Below are 25,689 nucleotides of genomic sequence, written 5' to 3'. Positions count from 1 at the left end.
TCTTTGGATAAGGCTATGAAGCTGAGATGATTATTGCCCACCTCTTTGTCATGATCAATTAAAGACCTATTAATAGGACCATTTAAAAAAACCCAGCAAACATATAATAATTTTTATAATTTTAAAAGCGTGAACTGCGCTGTTATGCCCCACTCTGACAACCTCAAAGAGAAGCTGATGAGAAAAGTGCCTGATTTATTACAGTCATCTGGATCAGTGGAACTGCACAGTAAATAAATTAATGTCCTGTAGCTGAAATACAGCATAGCTGTTGTGGAAAGAGTTATCCCTGAAGAAATAAAACTGCATTTAGCTAAGTGGTATGTATCACATATATACATAGTATTTACTCCGGCAATTGCTTAATTGTAATATTAATTTACATATATAAACTAGAGAGTAACACCAACTCACATCCAGTGTGTGCTTTGTGACATAAATTTATGGAGATAAATGCTGCAGAGGTTGTAATTGTGTCCTTACTCTCTATTCATTCTCCAGTCTTTTGTCCGTGTTTGTTTTCCATAGGCAATCTTCAAAGCATCTGTTACAGTGCACATCTCATTTTCTCAGTGCTAATTCTCTCTGCCCTTGCAGTCTTTTTATCCTGTGCAGATCACTGATGCTGCATTATGATAAGAATATATTACTTTTATTCCTTAAGTAGGTTGTCAGGGAAACTTGCTACCAGGCCTACTTATATTTATATATTGCAAGATGCTTTAGCCACTGTGTATGAAGAAACTTGGGCTTCAGAGATATTTTGATTTTCTTTATGTGATTAGCTTTGCTAAAAAGAAGCAGAAGCGTTTGACTTGGCAAATACCGTAACATTGTTCCAAAATAAAATAAGTGAATCCAGTTTTCTTTACTCTGAAAAACCACATGTTCTTTAGAATATATGCAGTTCCTGCCTTCTTGTCTTCAGTATGTATTGTCACAGAGAACATGGATTATCATAGGGTATTGAGCAATTCCAATTGCCTATTAATCTTCAGCTTTAGAGAGAAGGCTGAAGTCTATGTGCCTGTCCTACCAGATGTGGAATACTTCGGCCTAGAACGACAAGCAGACGTTTCCATGAGCTTTATAAGGATGATGGGAGTGGTCCTTACCATGGCAAAGGCTTTGCCAGGCTGGAGCTAGAATGCAAGACTCAGCTTAAATGAGTTGAAGACTTAAGAAAAAAATATTTTCAATCAGCTGAAATTCATAGGCCACATTTAACTAATAGTTAGTAGCAGAAGTACTAGTAGTACTAATTGCATTTATACGAAGTCAATATATATCAATGAAAAACTGAAAAACTCATTTCATTATTTCACCGGTCAGAGCCTACTTTATAGTCCCCTATGAGAGGGTTATTTCTTCTGTTCTGAAGAGACAAGCAAACTGTGGTTTACTGAATATGTGTCAGATGGCTCAGCTGTCAAAACTGTGCAGCGGAAATGCTCTTGTGTGCAAAAATCATTTTGTGGTCCATTGTCTCAGCCCCTATGACAGTGACGTACATCGTGTAGGCTTGGCTGGCCCCTGCCATGTGCTACGTGGGTTGCTCCTAGCTCAAAAGGGCCGGTACGTAGTTCTGCGGGTTTTGCAGTTGCCTCATTTGTAAAGTGACTGTGGCACAAATAAACACTGGGGGGTGGGAATGGCTGCCCTGCTCAGAGATTGCCTGTATGCAAGAGAACTTCGGGGTGTCTTCCCTTGAATGAATAAAAAGAGAGCTGTGAAGCTTTACCAAGTTCATAATTACAAAGAATATAACAGAAAATCAGTAAAACATATTTTTTTATTGCATATAAAGTCTGAGTCCTCCTCAGTTTCTGTTTGCCTGAAAGGAAGCTTGTGCTTGCTGCCATGTATGGAAATACTTTTGTGGTTCCTCCTGTTGTCCGTGAGCAGCAGAGAGGCAGCACTGAGGGCAGATAGGGCTGTGGCCATCTGGCAGAGCCCTTTGTGCAGCACAGGGCTCTCAGGGATGTGCCACAGGACAGTGGCTGTGATGCATATTTTTGCTCCTTTCTTACAAAGAACAGGTGGCCTTTAAAGATACAAATGTACCCCTAGAAACAGTTTTGATAAGGGTGTCTGCAGTTGAGGTCAGTGACAACTGGACTGGGACCTGCGTCTGGAGACAAGGTTTCTGTTTGACATCTTCATGTTTTTTAAAGAGCTGTTTCTTCCTCCATCTATTTCAGCCTCTGGAAATCTATTGCTAGATCACAACCAGGAGTACATCTTTCCTTGCATTCTTTTCAAGCTTGGTTCATTGGCTCATGTGTGAATTTTGCCATCTTGAGTGGGTATTTTTGGCTTCCTTACCCTCCTCCTCTCCTTTCTTTTCAAGAAATTTCCAATTTTAATTTGGAAAAAAAAATCTGTAATCTTGCATGCCGACTGTCTAGGAGCATATGGATCTTTAATACTCTTCACAATGTGATGGGTATTATTTATAAAGTAAATCCAGAGAACTTCAAAGGAGGTATTGCTACTTTTTATTTCAAAAACAAATTTTATTTTTTAAACTTGTTGAGAGTGTATTTACATAACAGAAGCCTGCAACTTCCCAGGACTTCCTGTGAAGGAAGTAGGGCAGTGCTACATTGCTTTTCCACTTCTGGAGAGCTTTTCCCTCTTTGAAATGCCTGTATTTTTCTGTAAGAACCCTTGCACTGTTGGTAACCTGTCAGCATAGCCTTCTTGCACTGTTAAATCTCAAAGGCCTCTGCACAGTTGGCCACAGTGAAGCAATGCCACCCCCAGACAAAGTGGGTGGAGGAGAGTTTAGGGAAAAGCTTATCACAAACATGATCTAGAATGATAACAATCCTGCAGGTGTTTTATGCCATTACATACACAAAGTATTTGGCCTGAGCATTCTGTCCATTGCAGAGACACTGGGCTTTGCAAAATTTGTGGTGGCATCAGTCCTGCTAGAGACTACACACTGCATAAACTGTCCATCCTGGCTTCTCCAAATCAGTGTGTGGATATGTTCCCCTTGCTGTCTGCAGCCCTGGGAGCTGCTGGTTGTGCCAGCTTGAGTTTCAGGCACAGGTGATCGATGCGAAGCTTGTACCTTTCCAACAGTCTGGATAGATTTATCTGCAATGGAACAACCAGTTTCTGTTTCAGCATTTCTGATATGTCAGCCGCTGTAGTTCCAGGCATTGCTAACTACGATGCTCCCGGTGGTTCCTCTTTGGGTAATAATATCTGTGGGTTGTCTTTTTTGCACAGGGAGCAGAAAGGAAAATCCGAGATGAAGAGAGGAAGCAGAACAGGAAGAAAGGCAAAGGCCAGGCATCCCAAGCCTCATGTAATAATGGTGAGTAAGATGGGTCTTTCTGGTTTGGGACTAAGTCACGCTTCACATGCCTCCTCTCACAACCGTGTTGCTTTGTGATCTGCAGCTGAAGGGAAGTTGAGTGCACTCCCTCTGCAGAAAAAGAGTGATATCACCTTCTTCAAAACAATGGCTGACCTGGATTCCCAGCCAGTTCTCTTCATACCGGATGTTCACTTTGGAAACCTACAAAGAACTGGACAGGTAGAAAATTATAATGAAATGAGCTGGTGCCCGCTTGCCATCTGTCTGCCTCTGCTCTAGGGCAGGTTTTAGGAAAACAAAATCACTGTTCTGGGGGCTGCTTGTTTCAGCTCTCGTTTTTATAAACACAACTTTTGGTGAGTCACATATACAAGAGTTTAAAAGGGATAAGTACCTTTCTGAGTTCTGGGTGTGAAGGAGTTTATACTTCATTGACAACTGACTAGTTTGTGTTTGTTATGATTTTGTTATTATTTTGCTGGGAAGAAAGAATGGAACAAATAGTCAAGAATTTTGCAATAAGTTGATCTGTGACTGAAACAGTCTGGTTTTGAGTGTGCTCTTTGGCTAGATGAAATGAAGTGCCACCTTGTGGTAGCGGAGATCCCCCTCCCTGTCACAACTGAAGACAAAGACCAAGCTCTTACATGTATAGGGAGGTCGAGAGCAGGGTCACTGAACACCACAGTCCATTTTCTTTTGGCATTATCTAGAGAACTGGAAATTCCTTGTAAAAAATATTTTCACTCTACCAAGTAAAACTCTGTCATGCTAATGTTAATATTCGGTATTGCCAATTATCATAACCAGTAAACGTTAGGAAGTCTTTGCTGACTTGACTTTTTTTACTTTATCACTTGATGGGAAATTGCAAACCTGAATTGGAGGGTCAGCTCTGACAATTTTTTTACTATGAACCTGTTATTTATTAACATCTCAGGGAGTAGAATGAGACTTTTATGCATGTGTTTAAATATTAAGATGATGAAGATTCAATGACACTGTTGGAATTGTCAGTTATTTTAAAGCAGTGAGAATTGTGGTAGGGCAAAGCACAAAGAGCGCATATCACTGACTTACTCTCCAAAATTGGAAAGACACCCACTCACATATCAGTGCTGGGTACCTTCTGTCCTCATGGCTTTCAAACCAGAATGTGGATTTGTCTTAAAACAGGAGAAGGTGGAAGCATTCCTTAGTATATGTAATCCTGTAAATAATTTTCTAAACTAACTGGAAGATGCCCCAGTTTCCTAGCTCTTAGGCAATGTTCAGCCATGTCTTTTATTGCTGTAACTCATAGAATGAGTTACAGACCTTGGCTTTGCACACACACACCTCTGAGCTGTTTTCATTGTGCAGGTTCAGAACCAAAGGCTCTCAGTGAGAGCCAAGTGTGCTCTGAGTCTTGCCAGCGCAAGTGCTAGAAACCCATCCGAGATGCCTTGCTCTGCCCCGGCAGAACACAGAGCTCTGGTGCCCTGCCTTCAGTAGCTCAGCAGCGGGAGGGCTGATACACTTGTTGGTGCAGTCCTGCAGTGCTGGCACAGTGCAAGGAATTTGGCTGACTGTTGTGTAAAGCCTCTGACAGCAGACTGTGATTTTATACCTCCCCTGCTATTGTTAGCAGCATTTGCTGCTGTTGTGAATTTGGTCCCAGTGACTGTGAGCTGTATGGATTTACACAAAACGGTGGTCCGGACTTGAGCTTCCGCTCACAACCTGCACAAAAAATGTTCAACTGTACTATTAGTAATTGTATATCTGTTAGGCCTGTAGTTTAATGTAGCTCTCTACAGTTTTGTTAGATTTTCAGATAGTATTAAAGACATAGAAAAGTTTGAAAGTGTTGTGGCTTAAACTGTATTAGGGTTAATTTAGGTGAGTAGTGATCTGATTTCGAGGATTGTAAAATAATTGGGAAAATCATATGAACCAGGGGAGAGGACAATGCCTTTCAAAAATACTTTGATATATTTCCACTAGATATTCAACAGCAGTTTCTCTAAGCCACCCTTTTTCCATATCACAACTAGAATTTGAGATGTTTTTGTTTTATAGAAGGAAAAGGATTTTTAACATATGAAAAACTGCAAACCACTCATCTTTTCTGCCTTTTGAAGTTATTCTGTTAAGGAAATGTCTGAGTTTTGGGAATAATTGTTGGTTTTATTTCTGTCCTTCTAGGTTTACTATAATACAGATGATGAGAGAGAAGGGTAAGACATTCATTGTTTCACAGGCTTTGCAGTTAGCAGTTCAAACTTGTAGAAAGAAGGCACAAAACACAAAATAAGATAAAACTGATGCCATTTCTCCCCCTTCCCTCATGTTCTCCCAATGCTTATGGAGGGTGAATAATATGTAGAACTGGTAGGGGGAGGTTTATTTTGTGGTGTAGCTTTCTTTCCTTCATGTGAACTGGCTGTTTTTTATATCTGTTTTTTAATACATTTCCAAGTAAAACAGTTTAAAGGGCCATAAGGTTCAATACAGGGACAGGACAATATATTTGATAATGAAATGCTTTCTATATATGCACAAGGGTTCTCAAATACTTTAAAAACCAGGAATCTTTTAATGAAGCACCAAACTTCACTGCATTCCTGAAAGCTGTTTAGCAGCACACGTGTGTATATGACAAATACAGGAACTGCAGAGAGAATGGCCAAGTGCCAGAAGAGAACAGCAGAAAGAGAGCGGGAGATCCTGGAAAGGGGGAAGGTTGGAAATGGGAGCACCCCCTATCTGACTTTGGAGGGACTGGAAGAACTGATGAAAGTCCCTCTAATAGTTAAGAGATGCCATGAAATAAGGGCTTTAATATGGGTAGTTGAAGTTCAGCCCACAGTGTGTGCAAGCCCCGTACTTTTGTAAGTTGCTTAAATCACAAGTGAGCACCCTTAAATCTGAGCGTTTGGAGTAAGGCAACTGCAGTCCCATAAACCTGCAAAAAGTGATCTGTGGTAGGGAGTGGCCAAGTGCTGCCACCAACATGGACTTGAAAACATGAGGCCCTTTTTATTTCTTTTATGAAACTAATATTCTTCACAAGGCTCACAGTGTAATTTGAGAAACAAAGGGGTTTATTGCACCAAGCACATTAGCTTCAGTTCTCTCCTCCAGGACTCCAAGTCCTGCCAGAGCTATGACAAGCAGAGGGGGCAGCCGTTGTTCCTTCAGCCCTCAGCTCCCCTGATGGAGCATATTGCAGCTTTGGGTTGGATATGGCCCAGCACGTTATTCCTTTTGAATTTACTGGCTAGTATGGTCTTGGATTTTAGAGATATTGCTGGTGTTTCCTGAGGCTGTCTCTTTTACCCCAAAGAGGAGGTGAATCAATGTGCAAATGTGGGTTTGGTTCCTCACTTAGCTTTTTCTTCCTCCCCACCCCCCTTCCCTCAGTATTTAACAGTTAAGGGCTTTTGGGATTTTCAAATTAATGAGTAACATTGGAACATATTTTCCTGTCACCTGTCCCAGCCAGTCAGTCTGGGTAATTAAGAGGCCTGGATAGTTCAGATAAGCATCAAAAGCTAAATCCTTGCAGTTTCTGTTCTGGTGCTACTTGAGCAGCTAGTGGGTGTTTTTGCCAGAGTACAAAGTGAGTCATGACTGCTGCTGTTGTCTCCTCTTCTTCTGGGAGCATAGTTTTACTGTGACATGGCTCCTGTTTTGTGTATTCTAGTAGCAGTGTCCTGGTCAAAAGGATGTTCCGGCCTGTGGAGGAGGAATTTGGTCCATCCCCATTGAAACAAGTGAAAGAAGAAGGCCTGAAAAGAGGTAACAGTCAATTAGCAGTTAAAAATAATTCTGTGGAACTCGAGCCCTCAAGCCTGGGAGGGCAGGTGTGGTTCAGACAGAGTCAATTGTTGAATGCTAGTGCAAACATAGGTAGATGGGAGAAGAGATCTTTGCATGCTAGAAATGACTTAAAAGCAGAAAAAATAATAATTAAAAAAAAAAAGACTGTGCTCTCTCAAGAAGGGATCAGGACACAAGTGTATATAAAATATAAAAAAGCTGGAAAGTTTCTTGATCCTTGGCCAAGCTACATAGTTCATAAATGTTCCAGTAGCAGATCTGCGATTGTCTATTTTTAGCTTTTGCTCATCTTTTCTGTTCTGGCTGGGATCACAAACAAATATGCAAGATGCACTAGGTCAAATACAGAGACCTTAACAGGCAAGCTCCTGCTGACTGCAGACTTAGATTAGCTGTAAGAGAGTCATAGAAATTTCCTACCCAATTAGAAATATAAGGCATGGAGAGACATCTTCCAGTAGACCTAACAGAATTTTAAAGAATTTGTTTCCCTTAACTTTTTTTACTGCCTGAGTGAATATTATTACAATTACATTTCATATGCTTTACCAACTCCTGTTTTGCCAGTCTGCTACAAATTAAGCTTAAGTTGAATAACATTGAAGCAATGGTTTAGGCAGAGCTGTTAAACTTTGCGCTGAAGGTGGGTTTGTTCACAAAATCAGTTTTGTGTACAGTCCCTTCCAGTGCAGTGCTATCGGTGATAACTTCCTACACTGTCACAGTTAAACACCCTGGACAATATTTGCCATTCCTTCAGTCTCATGAGTTCTGTTATATAAGTTTATTGGAGACTCCAGGGCTTTGACCAACCTACGTGACTCAAACTTTCACCTATTTTGAAGTTCACCCATCAGTTTGTGAGACAACAAATCAACAAGGCACAGAAGTGAGCTCAGTTGTTCTTAGTTTGACCATTTGTAAGACTCCTTTGAGCTTTATAGAAATAACTTCCCATGAGCCTGCATTTGCCAAGTTTCTGTGTTGGTTAGGGTGGTGTACTTGAACCAGAGGAAGATTATAGGATGGACACTGGTATCTTCTTGGAATAAATGTGAACATACTCTTATTTTAATTAAATCTTAAATTAATTATGCTGACCTCTGAGGTCAGCACTGACCACAGACTTGCATCTGGTTGACTCAAATCTTGGCCAAATTCACATTATCAGGGCTCTGTCAAGCAGAAGAGGACAGTCATGAGGGCTGCGTAAAGAACTAAAATTTCACCTGGGTTTCCCAGCTGGAAGTCTGGGAAGTTGCCTGCAAGGGGGTATTGGTTTGCTTTGATTATTCCTATCCTTTGCTGTGGTTAGTTGTTTTAATATTGTCCAGGACTTGCAAGCATTTCAAGGGTAAGATTAGAAAGAAAAAAAAAATTAACTGGTGGCAAAACTATGTTAACTAATTAAATCCAGGAGAGGCACAGAACCAGAGGAGCTGGAGGATGCTCTCTTCACATCCCCTTCCTGTTCAGTGTTTCTTGCAACTTGGACTATGCTGGCTGGAGGCCAAGCCTTTTCCAGCATGGCCTTTGCTCTGGTGAACTTCCTGCCATCCGGAACCCTGCATCTGAGATTTTGCTGATGGAGTTTAACTGAATCTACCCATTTGTCCCAGGAGTCACTGAGTATTAAAATGTTTAGGGATTTTTACCCCCAGCTTAGCCATATTAGAAGCTTCTTTTCTCCCAGATTTGTTTGGTACAGCGGAATCAACAAGTCCTAGAGAGCAGGTATAGATGTGGCACTGGTGTAATGTCTGAGAGAGAGCAGGTCTGATATGTGAAAATATGCATTAAAAGCAACGTAATCCCAAGGTGGTTCATTAGCAGAGCAGTGCAAGTAGTAGCTAGTGAGGGGTCCAAGCCCAGCTGAAGAACTGAAGTGACAGTGTGTAGCCTCACCTCTGCCTGATGGACCTAATTGTAGCACTGTCTGGCTGAAGCAAAGGTATTAAGGGGCAGCCTTCAAGAGAACAGGTTAGAAGGGGTTTGCAAACTACAGGAAAACAAGGTTCATATTCTCACTCAGGTTGCTGGATCTTTGTGGATTGTTCTTTCATCTCCTTGACCTCTGAGAGAGGTACAAGTGACCAACACAAAAATGTGAAGTATGTTAATCTGTACCAAATGTGCAAGGTAGCTAGTTACTTGGCTGGTCTTGTGGTCTTTCCCTGTTTTGAGTTCTCAAATCACTTTCCCTTTCAGATTTCATAGGGAGTTTCCTGTTAATTATAAATCCAGCAGCTGAGTTAAGATCAGGTTGATTTCCAGTCCTGTAGTTCTCAGCTTAAAGAAAATTGTATTTTTGTTTAGCCTTTGTCTCTCAGGAAAGTCATGTTAAACTACACTGAAACATTTTGGATTCATAACAATTGGAGTTTTGTGAACCATCCCTGTGAAGGACAGCATTCACACTGTCACCAAGGGAATTTGTGCCTGGGCAATAGCAAAAGCTCCAAATGTGAGAAAGGAAAGCCAGGTCAGAGCTACCAGCCCTACTGTCCTTGACTAAGATGTACCACATCTTCATCCAGAGACCACTTTACAGAGACCGTAGTCATTAGTCATTGTTCATAGGATGTTAGTCACAGCATTGGTAGTGCCTGGGCTCAGACCTTCCTAATGTTCCAAGTCTTACTGTCCCATTGTGCCCTTAGTTTCATTTTTGCCACATGTCTGTTATTGTTAACGCTTTTAAAAGAGGTATCTAACATTGTTCTTCTGCATTCACACATAAATTGTCTGCTTGGTGGCCTGGCTTCCAAAAATCTCCCAGGTGCAACAACATTGCTTGCCTTCAGGAAAGGCTGTTTGCCACTCTGCAATTTGGTATATTGGGGCTATTTCTTAAGTAACTAAAGATAAATTTATTACTCCCCATCTTCTGCAGTTCTTTTAAACATCTGAAGAATATTAGGGACTACAGTGGATTTCAGTGTTGGTAAGAATGGTAAGAACTAAGGCCAGGTAGTGTAGAGGTCGGACAAATTTGAATTTATCTTTTAACTCTCAGTCAAAAATAGCTCATTACCTGGTACAAGATTTCTGCCCCCCCTCCAAATATTGTAATCTGTACAATTAAAGTGAACCCATCTAGATGCCATGAACATGGGGACAGTAGGATCAGAGGGCATAAGTATGACTTGTGTTACATAGTCACAGGAATTCAGTGGCAGTGCTGCTGCTGAGTCCACTAGAGTCTTTGCAGCCCCTCTCTGTCTGCCTTGGCTGTGCCTCCTGCTCCAGGCCACCTGACCACCTCTCCGCAGCTCTGCCAGCATGGAGGCTGGTGGGACTGTGTTGTACACTGAAGCAGGGATCTGATCTGTTTGAAGAACAGCTCAAAGAAAGGGTTGTTTTTTCACTCACATCTGCTTTTTGAAAGAGTTCCTCATCAAGAAAAATTCATTGAGATGGGCCAGAGTAACAGAGCGAAAGGTTGGGGATGAGACAGGGGCTTCCTAAGGCATCACTGCCACCGGAAGTCTTTTAGGAAAAAGTGCTCTAGTGAATCAAAGCCAGGATTTTGACACCTGTCAGGGGAAAGAAAAAACCAACAAACCTCCATATGTTTACTAATCTTGGCTCTCTGTGTGTATAATAGTGATTCAAGTTCCCCGTTATCCTTGTAATGGATCCTTCATTCAGCATAATGTTGCCTGGCGCACCAAGCGCAACAGAGAGATTTAAAGCTCAGCACTGGGATTGTGTAAATGTCCCCAACTTGAACCTTGGACCAAGTGATTTTTTTTTTGCTCCTTTCAGATATGTTTGTAATTGTTAAGGCTGACAGAGGTCCAGATGTTTGTAAAGCCAGGAATTACAGGACAGTCTTCTAGTCACAAGGAAACAACTACTAAATGAATATAAGTGTTAGTACTGGTAAAATCAGCACTTTGAGTGAGTGCTTGCTCATGCAAATAAACATATCAGACCCCGTAAAATTTAGCTCCTCATGTGGATTTTTTTTGTTCTTTTACATTCTGACAGTTATTTAGATTGTGACTCAAAGTTATCTCAGCTTCTAAGTCCTTTAAAAGGATGTTTTCAGGCAGGTCCCAAAGAGTTGCTAAAATGTAGGTGAAAAGGATGTGGCTTTGAATGCAGGTAGCGGTTTTGTGGCTTGTATTTCTGAATCGGAGATGCAAAAAAGGCATTGTTGTCCTGCATTTCTGGTTTATAGACCAAGACAGGGCACTGATCTGCCCCCATTTTAAGTCTTTCTTCAATCATTTCAAAACCTGGGCAAAGAAGCTGCAATTCTCTGGATATGGACCTGAGTCCACCCTGCTAGTCTTGACCTGACAATTAGCTTCAAAACACTTGCTTCTGTATGAAAAATCTCTGTTGGTTCATATGCATGTCATCTATTCAGTTACCTGGTGAAGATATCTTTTGGACTACAAGAATTTGCAGTTTCAAAAGGTGTCTACCAAAAAAAAAAAAAAAAAGATTACCACTGCAATTTGTGACATAAAATATCTGACACTGCATATGTGTTTGTACCTCTTGTACAGCACTGCTATTTGAGAAGGCAGTTTATTTAGGAACCAAAATAAATTGCAGCACATCTTATTTATCCTTCTACTTATTGGTCATGTGAGATTATGCCTAGAACACTTTTCTAGTGTTTATGCTTATTTACTTTGTAGCTGTCTGCTTTGCTTTTGCCATGTAGCAGCAAGTTTCCTCCTTTTACCTGTACTAGTCAGGAAAAAACAAGAGCTAGAGAGGGCAAGGCACCTGTGAATGACTAAGACCCGGCAGGACATCTGAGGGAGGAACAGGAACAAAAATGGCATTTGGGTACCTGAAAATGCCTGCCTGCCAGTGATGCTCTTGAATGTCTCCTCTGTAAAGTCTCAAATGACTTTGAATTCATTTTCCCAGTGTTTATTTTCAGACTGGTCAGGCCGTTTGTAGTCATCTGCATGGTCATGTCAGACAGAACTATTTCTTTCCTTTTTCATTGATTTTGTTTTCAAAGGCATAGCTTAAGACAAACCAGACTTGCCTTTTTTGAATATCCTTTCCCAGACTTTTAGATGAAGCCTGGAGAGGTACAAGCCAAGAGACAGCTTTTAGGAAGACCTAGCTTGTGTGTTTTGTCCTGTGACTGAGAGACAGGGCCCAAGTGCTTTTTAGCCTTTTGCTGTAAATAGAGATTTAGATTCTGGAAGATACAGATTCCTCGCATTATATTAAAATAGCTGAATTTTCGTTACTATGTTCTCAAAGCAACTACGATGTGTTGTTCATGTTTAGATCACTGATGATATTGAAAGTATCTTTTTTTGAGTGCAAACTGCCTTCAGTGCTTCATTCTATCTGTCATGGATTAATATTTGTTTTTCTGCTCAGCATGGGGTGTTTCATCTGTGCAATTGACTGAACCTGCTCCAAGTTTGACTTTTTTTTTTTATTTCAGTGCTTTTGTATGTGAGGAAGGAGACAGATGAGGTGTTTGATGCTTTGATGCTGAAATCACCCACAGTAAAGGGGCTAATGGAAGCTGTAAGTATCCGATGTCCTCACATTGTTTGTCTTTCTTGGCAAGAAAATCTTCAGGCTTTCCATGTATTACTGATATTAATCATAACATAAAGATGTTCTCAGGTACATTTAAAGCATTTCATAAAGCCTTTCTGGAGCACATCTCTAAATGCTGGCATGTTCTGAATTCAGTGTTGTCATCAGGTTGCTGGGATTAAAGTGTCACAGAGCTGGTTATTGGAGACATGAGCCTTGAGGAATGGCAGTAATTAACCAGTGTCAGGGAAGCAGAGAGGTGCAGGCTTCATTTTCTGAAATACTTCTTTCTTAATTGGCGGCTCAGAGCCTGTTGAATCTTTTCCCATACCGCCCATCAGTATGTTCACAGCCATCTTTTCAAGAAGAGGTCCAAAGATGGACCTTTTCTGTGTGAATTTCACATGTCTTTTGTGCAATTGCTCTTCCAGCATGCAAGAGTCAGGTGCTGAACCAATGCAGACTTGTCATTCATACCTTGTCTCAAATTCCTTCTTTAGCCCCCACTGACAGAGTGACCTGCCTACTACCTGCCTCTTTGCTGCTTCTTTGGCTTGAGTATTTGCTTGTTACCCATAAGCTGTCATCATTAGAGTTGCTATTTCCCTATTTAATCCTTTTTATATGAGCTGATGGCTAGTAGATATGTGAAATTTGGTGAGAGAAGAGTTAAGTAACCATGTGTCTCACTGCTTCGGTGGGGAGACTAATTTGAGACTGTCATGTGGGATGCTGAGTTGATTTCCAGCCTTGCTTACGTGTAGGAGAGAAGACGGGAATGGATGAAAGTGTCCCTAGAGAGCTCAGCCAAGTGCTAGAAGTGTGTATATTCATACTCTCTTAAAACTGTCACAGTGTCTTGTTGCATGTACCGAACACTTCTAATGCAGTAAAGATTGAGTAATTTGGTCAATATTTGGCCAGTAGCAGAAGGCAGAAAAAGATTTGTGGGTTAGTGAAGTTGTTTAAAGCACCTTTTCAGATGAGGGTATCTATGAGGAGTGCCAGCAGCATGCTAAGGATGTCCTAATTGTGCTTTTGTGATTACTGTTTGTTAGCTCAGTTGTTAGGCAGAGCACATGTGTAACAAAAACCAGGCTTTGCTTGAAGAGGCTGCAGTCTGATTCACGGTAAGCTGTAACATGATTTCATCTTGTCTCTGTATGGAAGTTAAAAGTATGTTATAATCCTTCTATAACCTTTCAAGCTTGCATGAATATTTTATCTCCAGTAGTCTGTGCTTCTCCATGCCTGTTCTCCAGCCACCGTGTAACAAAAACAAAGCTGGTGCAGAAGCAGGAAAGGTTTCTGCATACCTCATTCAGCACAGCTGCTGACTAACTGGTGTGTTTTGGCACCAGAGAAATCTAATCTGTTGTAAAGTGTCCCAGTTCACTGAAAGGAACACATGCAGAAAATTGTAATTCTCTTTGGTAGGATATTGTGGATAAACCAGTGCCAGAAAGCTGTCAATCTGCATATTCTTAGATACTCTCTCTACAGTAATTTTAGCAAATCATGTCATTTTGTAATTGTGCACATCCTAAATGCTCAATTCTAAACTTAGTACTAAGAACTTAAAAACTGAGCCTCTGGACATTACAGAGCGCCAGATCTGAATGAGAGCTCCAGTGATCCTGAATCGTACCCTCCTTCTCTGTTTATGGATTTTATGTTTTTTTTTCTTTTCATTAGTCACTATTCCTGGTCTGTGGCTTTCTCCTAATTTTCTGTTATTAATGATACTGTTTTCTCAGATGCTGTGTTTATTTTATTCTCACATATACCCCCATTCCAAATGAACACTTAGATTCCTTCTCAGATTTCTTTCTTTTGGCAAATATCTGGAGGTCTCAGGTTTCAGAAATACAGTACATCTCAGGAAGTGATGCAAATGTTTGGTTTTCTCTAGTCAGTCTTGATCAACAGAAAATAGCGAAACAATTTTCCATCACAAAATATCACTGACCAGCTCTAAATCCTGCTTTCAGCCTGATCCAAAGTCAGGATAACTCTGGGTATCTCAGTAGGTACCTTAGTCTTACATTGTGCAAAATCACATATTTATTCAAATTGCAGAAGGTAGAGAAATTTGGGAAATTCAAGAATGTCCCAAAGTTTTTCTATAATTAAAAACTAACAGATGAGTTCAGTAAAGGTAGCTTAGACAGAAGTTTATTAGGTACATATCTATATATGTGATATTCCAACCAATGTAGGGCAACAGACCAGACCAATTCTATTTTCTATTTTCAATATTCCATTCAAATTTCTATTTTCATAGAAATAAGTTGGCAAACAGGTTTTCCTACATGCCTCGACCAGCCCAGATGTTGCCCTTTCTGTCTTCCTGACTCCAGCAGAGAGCGTTTCCGCTGGACTGTGCAATCAGACTGTGCAAACTTGCCACGCCAAGGGACCTCAGCCCAAAGGGACACCCAAACAGCTATTTCAGTTCCAGTCTGAGGGCTGTCACACTGCTTTGAGCATCCCCAGGGAAAGAAAGAATTCTCTGCTCAGAAGATTGGCAAATGGGAAATGGACATGATAAGGAAAAATATTTGTCCAAATAAAGATGTCATTAAAATTTAATGTAACCTGCTTGGGGTCAGGTGAGAAATCCTGTTTTGTATGGAAGTTGGCAGTAGTGGTGTTCTCCTTCACTGGCAACAAACACGCTGAGAAGAGGGTGTTAAGTGAGAAACCCTAGCAGATGCTGGCTCTGCTTTCTCGGATTCTGCAGCAGGATTTAGCACATTTGTGCTGGAGTCTTGTTTTCTGAATCCGTAAGGAGGAGGCTCTCCCATACCCCCACTTTGAGCCTTGCTTTCACAGTTTGCTGTTTGGTATAATTGGTCGAATCCTTAGGGGTTCCTGAGAAATGCGCTTATTCAGTCAGCTGGAAGTCTTTCGCAAAGCTCACTAATCCCTGCATGTTATATAAATCCTACACCTGTCATAGGCAGTGTAACAGGCAACCTCTCAGCCCAACCTCTCATAGTTTATGCAGGAAGTGATGTCCCAGAGTCCCAAACTGCTTTGAGCAACATTTGGAATGCATAAGTGTTAGATATCCCAAATATCCTAGGGAAGATTTATGCTGGAATGTGCAGAATGCTGTATATTAGCTGCTATTAAACCTCCTTGGCACAGGAATGTTTTGCCCTGCTTGTTTATTTGCATGGAGTCAGTAAAAAGTGTCTTCAAGTACTGATCTTTACAATATCACTAGATTTCAGAGTTAACAATCCAGAAAGGAAGATAAATAGTTTCCTCATGTTCACACAGTTGTGACATTTTCTGCAGTTTCAGGTGGCAGGTTTTCTCTGATGCCTGTTACAGAGGATTTTTTCAACAATCTAATGAAATTGAGCCATTTTTATTATTGCTTTACATGAAAGCTTAAATTTATGGGTACAACAAAATCATTCCATTCATGGTAAGCAAAGCCAGAGGATAAGAAAGAGTAATGTGGTTACATAGCTTTTCCATAGGCTACACAGAGCCTTTTGTATACGCTACGTGGAGCTCAGAGTGGAAAAGATTTGTTTTGTAGTTCAATAGTGGGGATGCTTGTGTGAGATATAAGACAAGTAGGGTGAAGCTCTTCTTCTCATACATGTTCAAAGTGGACCACTCCCCACATCAGGGACAATGTGACTGTACAGCATGGGAACTTGCACAGCCTTGTTGCAGAATTAGGCCTCTCCTCAGGCAGGTGAGAACATGGAACCAGGACTACAATCAGTATCTCCAGCACCATATCCAAAAGGGCAATGAAACATGCTGGTGCAAGTAAAACTGAAGTAACAAATACCACCCAAATTTAGTTTGAATTTTGTTCTCTGCTAGGTGGAAAGCTTAGGGAGTGGATGGGTCTAGTGTACCTTATCAGTTACTCCCTTCCTGTTAGCCACAGATGTACGCTAACACCGTCAGAGAAGAGTGTTTTGCAGTAAAAGAAGTTTTATTGGTTCTTCAGAATCTTGGAGTTATGTTATACTTTTTAAGCACAAAATTGTATCTTGGATTAGATGACAGTTATACAATTATAGGTGATGTAGGCAAGTACAGGCTAATTAATTCTCTCTCTCAGAGAATCTTGGCTCTCTGGAAGGAAGCTGTGCCTGGGGCTCAACCTGTGGCTGTTTGATTCTTTCCTCGGTACTGAGTTTATGCATTGCTTGCTTTCCATTTTCTACTTCATGATAATTTCTTTAATTTACTTCTTGAAAATAACACGTTTTCTCAATGTAAGTCTGAATGCAAACACAAAGAAAGGATTTTACAGTGACTGATGTTTGGCAGTCTTTAAATGGATTTTTAATTGTGCATTTCAGTTCTCTAATGCAAAAGATGAGTAGTCAGCTATTTAGCTGCAATTTCATTTCACCTAGGAAGAGCTGGAAACTTACTTTGCTTGGCAGTAAAGTACCACAAAACATTAATCACTGACAAAAAAATAATTTTTCTGTAATTATTTTGCCTTTTGGGACAATCCATGTCTAAAGTGTGAGCTGTGAGACCTGTTCCCTCAAAGAAGAGTCATAATTTGGAAAGGAAACGTGGCTCAGGTGGAGAGCTCAGGCACACCCTCTTCATGAGCACACCACAGACTCACTGAAGAATGGACATCCGAAAAAGTTACTAATACGTTGCTGCAAAGCAATGCCAAACCATTGCAGTGAAGTACTTGTTGGCATTGGTAATTTGTCAGCTAAGTAGTTCTCCCTTCTAAAGTTTTCCTGTATTTTCTGCTTTATCATTTGGGTAGCTGGCAAGAGGTTTATTTTACAAGGCCTTTTTTCTCGTTAACACACTTCTCTACAACATCTCATCTTGTTGTTATCTGTACACTCAGATGATGTTTTGTGAGACAAAACATTCTCATTTTGCCACTCTAGTAACTAGATTGAGTCATCTCCCCAACAATACAGAAGCTTCTTAGTCACTTGTGTAGCATGTTGGTAACCCTTCCACAATAAAGAGTACGTTGAAGATAATATTCAGAGAAAAGTACCGCCATGAAGAGTCCTGTTAGCTTAACAAACCTTGAAATATCTTTGAGAAATAGAAATGCACGTTTTTGTTGATCCATCAGTCCATCAGCTCTTGCTGAGTTGTCATATGTGTACCTTCTGCCTGGTGGAAGAAGCCTTTGCTTCCATGATCCCAGAAAATCAGATTAAGAAACAACAGAAATATCAGATTGAAATCCTCTTGTAAAATCTGAATCTGGAAGGAGCGTTGACTTCTTTAGCAGAGCAGTTGGAGATGCTGGGGCAGTTTTGATGATTCACACCCTATAAAAACTATGGTCTTCAAGTTTCTGGATGGAAACAATTGTGGGTTTTGATCAGGCTGTTCAGGATTATTCCTCCCCAAGTCATCCTTAAATGCAACCATGGTATGGTTGTGAGTGACTTTTCTGCATAGCTATCCTCCTAAAGTTTGCAGAGATTTTGTTTTAATGCCTTACAAAAGGTGTGATATTTTTATATTTCTCATTAGTCTTTAATGATATTTCGTTTATTTTTTTTTTATTTCAGATCTCTGAGAAATATGGGCTGCCAGTTGAAAAGATTGCAAAACTTTATAAGAAGAGCAAAAAGGGGTAAGTTAGTTAACTAAATAAGGGTCTATTGCAGGATCCTGTAGGAGTACTCAGAGATCCCAGTTATGCTTGGAGCCTCATGATGCTGGGCAGTATAAACACTTTGAGTAGATGTGCCCATGTGCTTGAAATCTTCATGTCCATGGAGACAGTAGGGGATTGCAGAGGAGGAAACATGGATCTCCAGTCTATGTCTGACTAGTATTCATAAACTTACTGTGAAGAAAGAGTTTGTGTTTGGAAAAGATACCTGGATAAAGTCTGTTTTGTACACAATATGCTTAATAACATCATGGAGGGCCAGTGTGGGAGATACTGTCTTTGCTTGTGAGTGCAGTGTGGAATTTCCCTGCAGTGTTACAAAGAAGTAGGCCACTGTCCAAATCTGAAAGACAGGCAGACAGTGTTTGCTGCAGGGGTTTCAGCTGAGTAAATTTAGACATGAATATCACAGCTGGGCTTTTAAAATAGCTAGGCCACTGCTCCTTGCCATAAATCTAAATCTCTCCACTTTAACTTTATTTTTCAGTTCTATTTAACCACAATATTGTAGTGATATAATTTTAAACCAATCATTTATTTTCACTACAGAGCTGTAACTCTAGCTTAGGGCATTGTTGTGCCTGGGAATTTCCTTAGATTTTGAGATGACAGGTGAAATTTCTCATGGTTTGCTTCTTTCTAATACCATTTCCAGATTATTGTTAGAAGAAACACTTTAGTTAAAGAGTGAGGAAAACTCTCATATACACTTCTAATAGTTGTTGTCAACTCTCACATCCAAACTGAGTTCTAGGTCTATGAGCTGTGTGCAAAGCACAAATTACGCTACTTCCCTGTGTTAGCAGCTCTCACACACAGAGGTGCAGCAGCTCAAGTGGCATATCTGAGGAGTAGCATGGAGTAGCACTCCCTGGGGGAGCTAACACCAGGCATGGGAAGCACCAGCTAGCTTGGTCTGCCAGGGATCTGAACTGCAGCTCATCTTGTAGGCAACTTAAATGTGTTAGCATCTCAGCACTGGCACTTTTACTTCAGCTGCTTTAGCAAGGAGCAGCCTCTAATCCAAAGACTGTAAGGGACTATGGGGCAGATCTTGATGATGATTCCCACTAGTGACCCTGTACTGGCATGTGCTGGAGTCCGTTTATGTGTTGTAGAGAATTGAGCATATGTGGCAGAGTGCATGGCTTTCCCTTCCAGTGTTCCAGTACATAAAAACATTGATTTTTGCCTTTGTCACCAGTATCCTGGTAAACATGGATGACAACATTATTGAGCACTACTCCAACGAGGACACGTTCATCCTGCACATGGAGAGCATGGTTGAAGGCTTCAAGATCACACTGACAGAGATCTAGCCTCAGGCAGAGCCTTTTTGTAAGGAACCACAGCATTTCATCCTTCTTGGAAAGCAGAAGATTTCCCAGGAACTTGACAGACGTTGATCAGAGAAACTGTTACAAAACTGCTTTTAAAATACTGTCCAGTCTGCACATGTGCACCCACTGCATATAGACTTGGGTTTGTCAAGCACAAGGCCACTCACATTAACCTGGTCCCTTATTTATTGTTCCCCACTCTCTAGTGTACAAGCAGTTACCAGTCCCCAGATTTGTAACCAGATGACCCACTGCAAATGTGAAACACAGCATTTTAATCCATACTTTAGTGTGGATAAGCTCATTCTAAAACATGTTAAAGAATCATGCTGGTCTAGTTCCAGACATCTGGTATAAATTACTTTAACCAATAGTTGTCTCCATCAGCGCTACAAAGCTGTTGCAGTGCTAAAGATGGGGAAAGTGGCTGACAGTTCACTTGCTCAGACTGATCTGTATCTCTATATAGTGTATAGTCTTGCCAAATACCTCTGGTAGTTCTCAGCATGTAGCAATGAGGACTTGTAAGTAAAGCATTCAGCTACAAATGTCACTTGTAATTAAATGGTAAAGAAACCATTTTAACCTTGTATATAATGTTTATAATATGCAATAATATATTTTAACTACTGTATGTGGGCACATTTACTGCCACTATGTTTTTGTATGTATTGGGTTTAGGGTTTAACAGAATCTTTCCTAGAGGATTAAATTGCTGCAATCTGTTAAGGGTGTGTACTGAGAAGCTGATAACTTAATCTGCACTCATATGCTCTATCCTTGCTCACACAGTTATATATTGAAATATTAGAGCAAACCGTGCTACAGCATCTTGAATTCTGTGGCACAACGGAGCCCACCTTAGGTGCCCAAGTCCCAGCTGTAGATACCTGAGTCTCCCATCCAGCTGTCACCGAATCCAAGAGACATCACATGTCTGCTGCCTGGTGTGCCTAGAGGTACAGAAGGAAGGCTCCCAAAGTGGCCTTTTCTCAAGCCTGTGGTGGGAAAGGTGCTTTCTGCAGCAACCTGCTCATTAAAGCATTCCTCTAGACTGTAAGAAACAGGACTTCAAACTCTTCCTTTTAAGGGTACTTGCTCTTGTATCTCCATTTAATGATTATGTTTTGATTCCTAAGACAGTTGGGTGAGGTATAAACCTGGGCTTGATGTAAATACTTTTATCAAAACTGGAATAATTTTGCCAGTGGAGACCGAGTATCCCACAACTGAGGCGTGGAGATAGGTCTCTCTCACAAGGGCTGGATCCGAACCCAAGTTGAACTACATGGTTATCCCATCAAATTCCACCCTGTCTCATGAATTCTGTGAAGAAATAAAATTGTGCAGGCTAGGATCACAAGGAAAGGGGTTCAAGGCCTGAATGTCCCTAGCGCATCCAAACACAGTACCTCTCTCTCTCCTTTCCAGCTCCTCTGGCTATTGTAGGGAGCTCCTCACTCAGGATATAGTCCTGTGAGTTTCAGCTGCATTTTATTCTCTATGCACTGTTCATGAGTCCTGTGTGACAGACAGAAGTGTGGGTCCTTTCTTACATGCAGCCTTTAGAGTTTATTTTTTTTCCTTCTGAAACCTTTTTTCCTTCAGTCACACAACCTTTTTTTATTAGGTGGTTAGTGGAATAAAGAAATGCTGCCTAGTTTAACAGGGCTCATTCTCTAGTGTTTTGAGCTGTGTGGAGCTATTTGTTATTCAAGGAAAGCAGCTGGGATAGCTGACTGGTCTGATTTGGCCAAGTTTTTGCATGCATATTCCTGCAAGCTATTGCACACTTTCTTAGCTTTATTAGCAATAGAATCCCATTAAAGTCTCTACTTCCAACAGAAATGTTAAGTGCACGTCAAAGTTCCTGTGGGACAAGAAACTATAAAAGGTTCAGGCCATTAGTGTCAGGGCTAACATACCCTGAATCCACATATGTCTGTAAAGCGAAGTGTGTGTTCTGTCTTCCTCCTGCTCTTTTTTTTGGTCATGCACTCTTTTGCCTTCTGATGCAGAGTTTCTTAGGAATTTCCTTAACTTTTTATAAAAATGCACTCCAGCAAAGATGCTCTTGCTACTCTGCTCAAGAGCAGACATCCTGGGAATACAGGGGATTTATGATGGTTCAGTGTGTTTCTACTTGGCTCAGACCGAGATAAAAAAACCTATGCTGACTTACCCCAGATACTTTTTTCCTCAGGAAAAAAAGAGGACAGTTTTGACAGGTGGCATTAGAAACTGGGTCCAGCACATAGGACTGGTGAGCAATGCTGTTAGTTCTTGTGTTTCTCTCTTGGTGTTTGGAATCCTCAGGATGTTAGCTGGGATCTCTCAATTGGTAATGACGTCTGGGAAGAAGCTGCAGGTGAAGCATAGGAGTAAATGTATGCAGGAATTGGGTCCTGGTTCTGCTCCCAACAAACCCGCTGTCCAAGCTCTCTTACAGGGAATGCCTGTGATGCCTGGGGCTGGCCCAGGTTGGCATGTGCTGCATTAAGAACAGACAGTAAGAATTTAGGGTTCGCAGAGAAGGACAGGCTGTCCTGCCAGCATCAGCACTCAGGTTAATGGGACATTCTTGTCGTACACCTGAGTGGAGATGAGCTGGGATCTGTTGGGTGCTGCAGCATCCTGCACCAAGGAGCAGCGTAGGATCAGTGAGAAGCTCAATGTCCAGAAATACTAGGGCTTAAGGAACTGTCTTTCCATTGCCATTTTAGGAGCTTTCAGTGAGCCACTGTCCAGAGAAGGAAAGTTGCTTCCAAGATTAACTGAAAGCTGTTCTAAATATGTCTTGAAGTGTGTGAATTCCTGATAGTAGAAAACTAATACTCCTGCCTTTACTTCCTCCTTACAGTCTCAATGAAGTCAGTAGCATTGAGGAAGACAAGTAGATAGGTGGTAAGATTATTTTAAAACAATGACTAGAGCTAGGTAAGGATGATCTCAGCTTTATCTGCCACGGTCCAAGGGCTTTGTTTCTCTGCTCTAGATGCAGGTGCATCACAAGCACTAAGACATTACAAAGAGTATATCAACCTACACCCCTTCAGCATCAGCTGCTGGAGGAGCACTGAACCTTGGATGCTGGTTGTGGCAAGCTACAAGTTCTCAGAGTTCACCTTGTTGGTCTAAATCATCCTGTCAGAGTGATGGGAAAGGGACAGTACAAGTACTGCAAACTTCTGGAGCAGTGGCCTGCTTTGTGCCCTGCTTGATTCAAATGTCTTGAGGAGTACATAGTGCTTGCATGTATATTGTTAAAATATACATGTTGCTTTCATTAAACAATGAAAAATATTGATTATTGCTGGATCTTCCAAGTATTATGCCTTAAATGGAAGTAAAATTTGGCTACTGTTCAGTGGGGGACAGGAATATCTGCCTTACCTCCTGTTGTCTCTTTGTGGCACTGCTGTGGTTGTTTATTTAAAGGAACAAAATTCTCATTTCCTTTCCTTCTTCAAGGCAGCAGTCTTGCATCTTAACTAGTGCAGCTTAAGTGTGGCTTGTTGCTCAGAGCATTTTCCCTGTGAAGAGTTAGAGTAGTGCAGTGTCTGTAGATGTTGTGCTTTGAAAGATCTGATAGAGATGTATGAAAGGAGAACAGTCTTCTAAGTTAAAATTTTGGTTCCTGCTACAGACTTGGTACTTTTTCCGTCCATTTGATGTTTTATTATGAAACCCCATTAAAATTCTCAAATTTTAGTTCTTTCTCACAGTCAGGTGCTGATACCCCCAAAATAAAGTGCATCCTTTCAATGAAGCTTTGTGGATGTACAGTGATATCCTCAGAAGACATTTTGGAGGATTTTTACCACTGAATGTAAACTATGAAGAAAAGAATGTTTTCTTCCTCTGTGTCCTCTCATGAAGTTTTTGGTCAATGGAATTCAGAGATCAAATATCTTTCCTATATATATTCCTCTTTCATTCTATGAATTGTTTAAATGTTGTAAATTAATTCAAACAATTAGTAAAATCTAAACTCTCTAGCTGTCAGAGATGCTGTATATTGATTGAAATGGAACTGGAAAGGAGTATCTTATGACTTTTAAAATGTAAAGCTTATTAAATGTTTATATGCTCTTCCATTTCCTGTTGAGACAAGATACAAACAAGAATGTTTGTGCCAAAGATTGTGACAAGCCGTCTTACTGGCAAACAAGGAAACTTTATGTATAAATAGTGTGCTTTTATATTAAGAATATAGCTCATGTAACTTAATAGTGTTGCAACTGGGAGAGGGGTTTGATAAACTGTAAATACAGTTATTTTATTTTTTGTACATTTTTAAGAAGGAAAAAATAAATATTCCTATGTATGAGATAATATTTCTGTTGCTGTGGTGTGTGTTACTACATCTGTTCAGGAGAGATAGTATCAGTATGTCCAAATACCTGAAGTGAAGTGCAGAGAGGATGGAGTCAGGCTCTTCTCAGTGGTGCCCAGTGACAGGACCAGAGGCAATGAACACTGACTGAAGCACAGGAGGTTCCCTCTGAAGTCAGGAAGCAGTTTTTTTACTGTGAGTGTAGCCAAGCACTTGAATAGGTTGCCCAGAGAGGTTGTGGAGTCTCTATCCCTGGAGATATTTAAAAGCTGCCTTGACATGGTCCTGGACAACAAACCCTCACTTACCCTGCTTGAGCAGAGGGGTTGGATCAGATGAACTACAGAGGCCCCTTCCAACCCCAACTGTTGGGGTCCACGATTCTGTGACGACTTGGACTGTCCTGGGAACCTGGCTGGAAGCACTGGTACTATCATCTTTGTGGCTCCAAGGCACCTGGAATGAGTTCCTTACCTGCATCTGCTCCTGCTGTGCCCTGGGTGCCGAAAGCACTGAAGCATACCTGGCTATGCATCTTGCAGTAAAACATTTTCATCAACCATTTTATTCTTCACCAGTTGACTTTGGCTTTTTAAACAAGAATCCAGGAGGTGAGAACATCTAAGTAAGTGGGACATTGCTTGGGAAAGCATTTGCCTCAGCAAAGGAAAGCTCCCTAGGCAGTAGCAGGGCAGCCCTGTCTTACAGTGGGGTGGAGGAGTTCAGTGCTCTGTATGGCTTAGAGTGAGCCAGGACCAGCTCCCATGGGGCTCTTTAGGGTAATCATGTTTCCTGGACAATGCCTGTGGTAGATGTTTAAATATGTTTTATAGGAAGTAATTTTACTGAGTGGCTCTTAAAACGTGAATGCTTTGAAGCTGAGTGGTTGGCAGTACTGCATCTGTGAGGCCATGGAGGAGTGTCAGCTGACGGGAAATGCTGCACCCACTGCATGCTCAAAAGCCTGACTGTTTCTGGCATGGCTGAGCCAGGGTTTAGCAAGGTGACTCACAAGGTCTTTAAGAAGAACTGACCCTCTCCTAGGAGTGGGGAGCAAAACACCCCTCCTCTATCTCCTGATTGAAACTTTAGGGGACTCACTGCAGCAGCAAAGCTGTTTTTCGCACCTTCCCTATCTCTTGGCTCAATTCAAGCTGCCAAAAACAGTAATAGTTTGTGGAGCATGCTATTTCCCAGATGAGGCCAGATCCAGGGCTAACAAGCTGATGAGACACAGGGTCTCAGATTCTCTCCTCCCTAAGGCACTCGGAGGTCCAGTCCCAGACTGTGGGGGTGCAACATGCTCCAGTGCCTGGTGGTGGCCATGACCAGGAGTCAGGCTGTGTCCTGGGACAGAAGCCTTGGGCTTTGCACAGTGAGATGCACAGGCCAGCAAAGGTGGTAAAGTGGAGGATTTTAGCATCCCTGAGCAAATAAATACCTCCATACACCCCAGCCTTTTTATACTAAATTGTATTAGGGCCCTAATAGGAGACCGAGGAGAACGTATATCACAGGGAGTTTGGCACACTGGAAGTTCATGCAATAAAGCTGGTTTGAAGTTGCACTGAGCACAGAGGTACCTGGACACTGTAACTGATGCTCCTTCCAGGCTCCAGCCTGTCTCAAGCTTGTATTAATGTGCAGTTCCACAAATAGGCTTTTT

At 41.2% G+C, this 25,689-nt stretch overlaps 1 protein-coding gene across 5 annotated transcripts in view; it reads left to right on the top strand.

Moving 5' to 3' along the window:
- The window catches only part of GRHL2 (grainyhead like transcription factor 2), a 67,499-nt gene extending 43,489 nt beyond the window's left edge, over positions 1-24,010 (top strand). For 3 of the 5 annotated variants that reach the window (XM_027692543.1, XM_027692546.1, XM_027692545.1), the window contains 7 exons: positions 3,244-3,331; positions 3,417-3,553; positions 5,522-5,553; positions 7,023-7,117; positions 12,591-12,676; positions 18,241-18,305; positions 19,552-19,666. In XM_027692543.1, the coding sequence (XP_027548344.1) occupies positions 3,244-3,331; positions 3,417-3,553; positions 5,522-5,553; positions 7,023-7,117; positions 12,591-12,676; positions 18,241-18,305; positions 19,552-19,666 (618 nt within the window). Of the gene's footprint in view, positions 1-3,243; positions 3,332-3,416; positions 3,554-5,521; positions 5,554-7,022; positions 7,118-12,590; positions 12,677-18,240; positions 18,306-19,551 lie in introns of all 5 variants that reach the window. The other 2 variants (XM_027692542.1, XM_027692544.1) reach the window with 2 other exon arrangements.
- The last annotated feature ends 1,679 nt before the right edge of the window (positions 24,011-25,689 follow it).

Source organism: Neopelma chrysocephalum, unplaced genomic scaffold, assembly GCF_003984885.1.
Source record: "Neopelma chrysocephalum unplaced genomic scaffold, ASM398488v2 Primary Assembly neopelma1_86, whole genome shotgun sequence".
NCBI lineage: Eukaryota > Metazoa > Chordata > Aves > Passeriformes > Pipridae > Neopelma > Neopelma chrysocephalum.
This window is presented reverse-complemented; position numbering and strand designations above follow the sequence as displayed.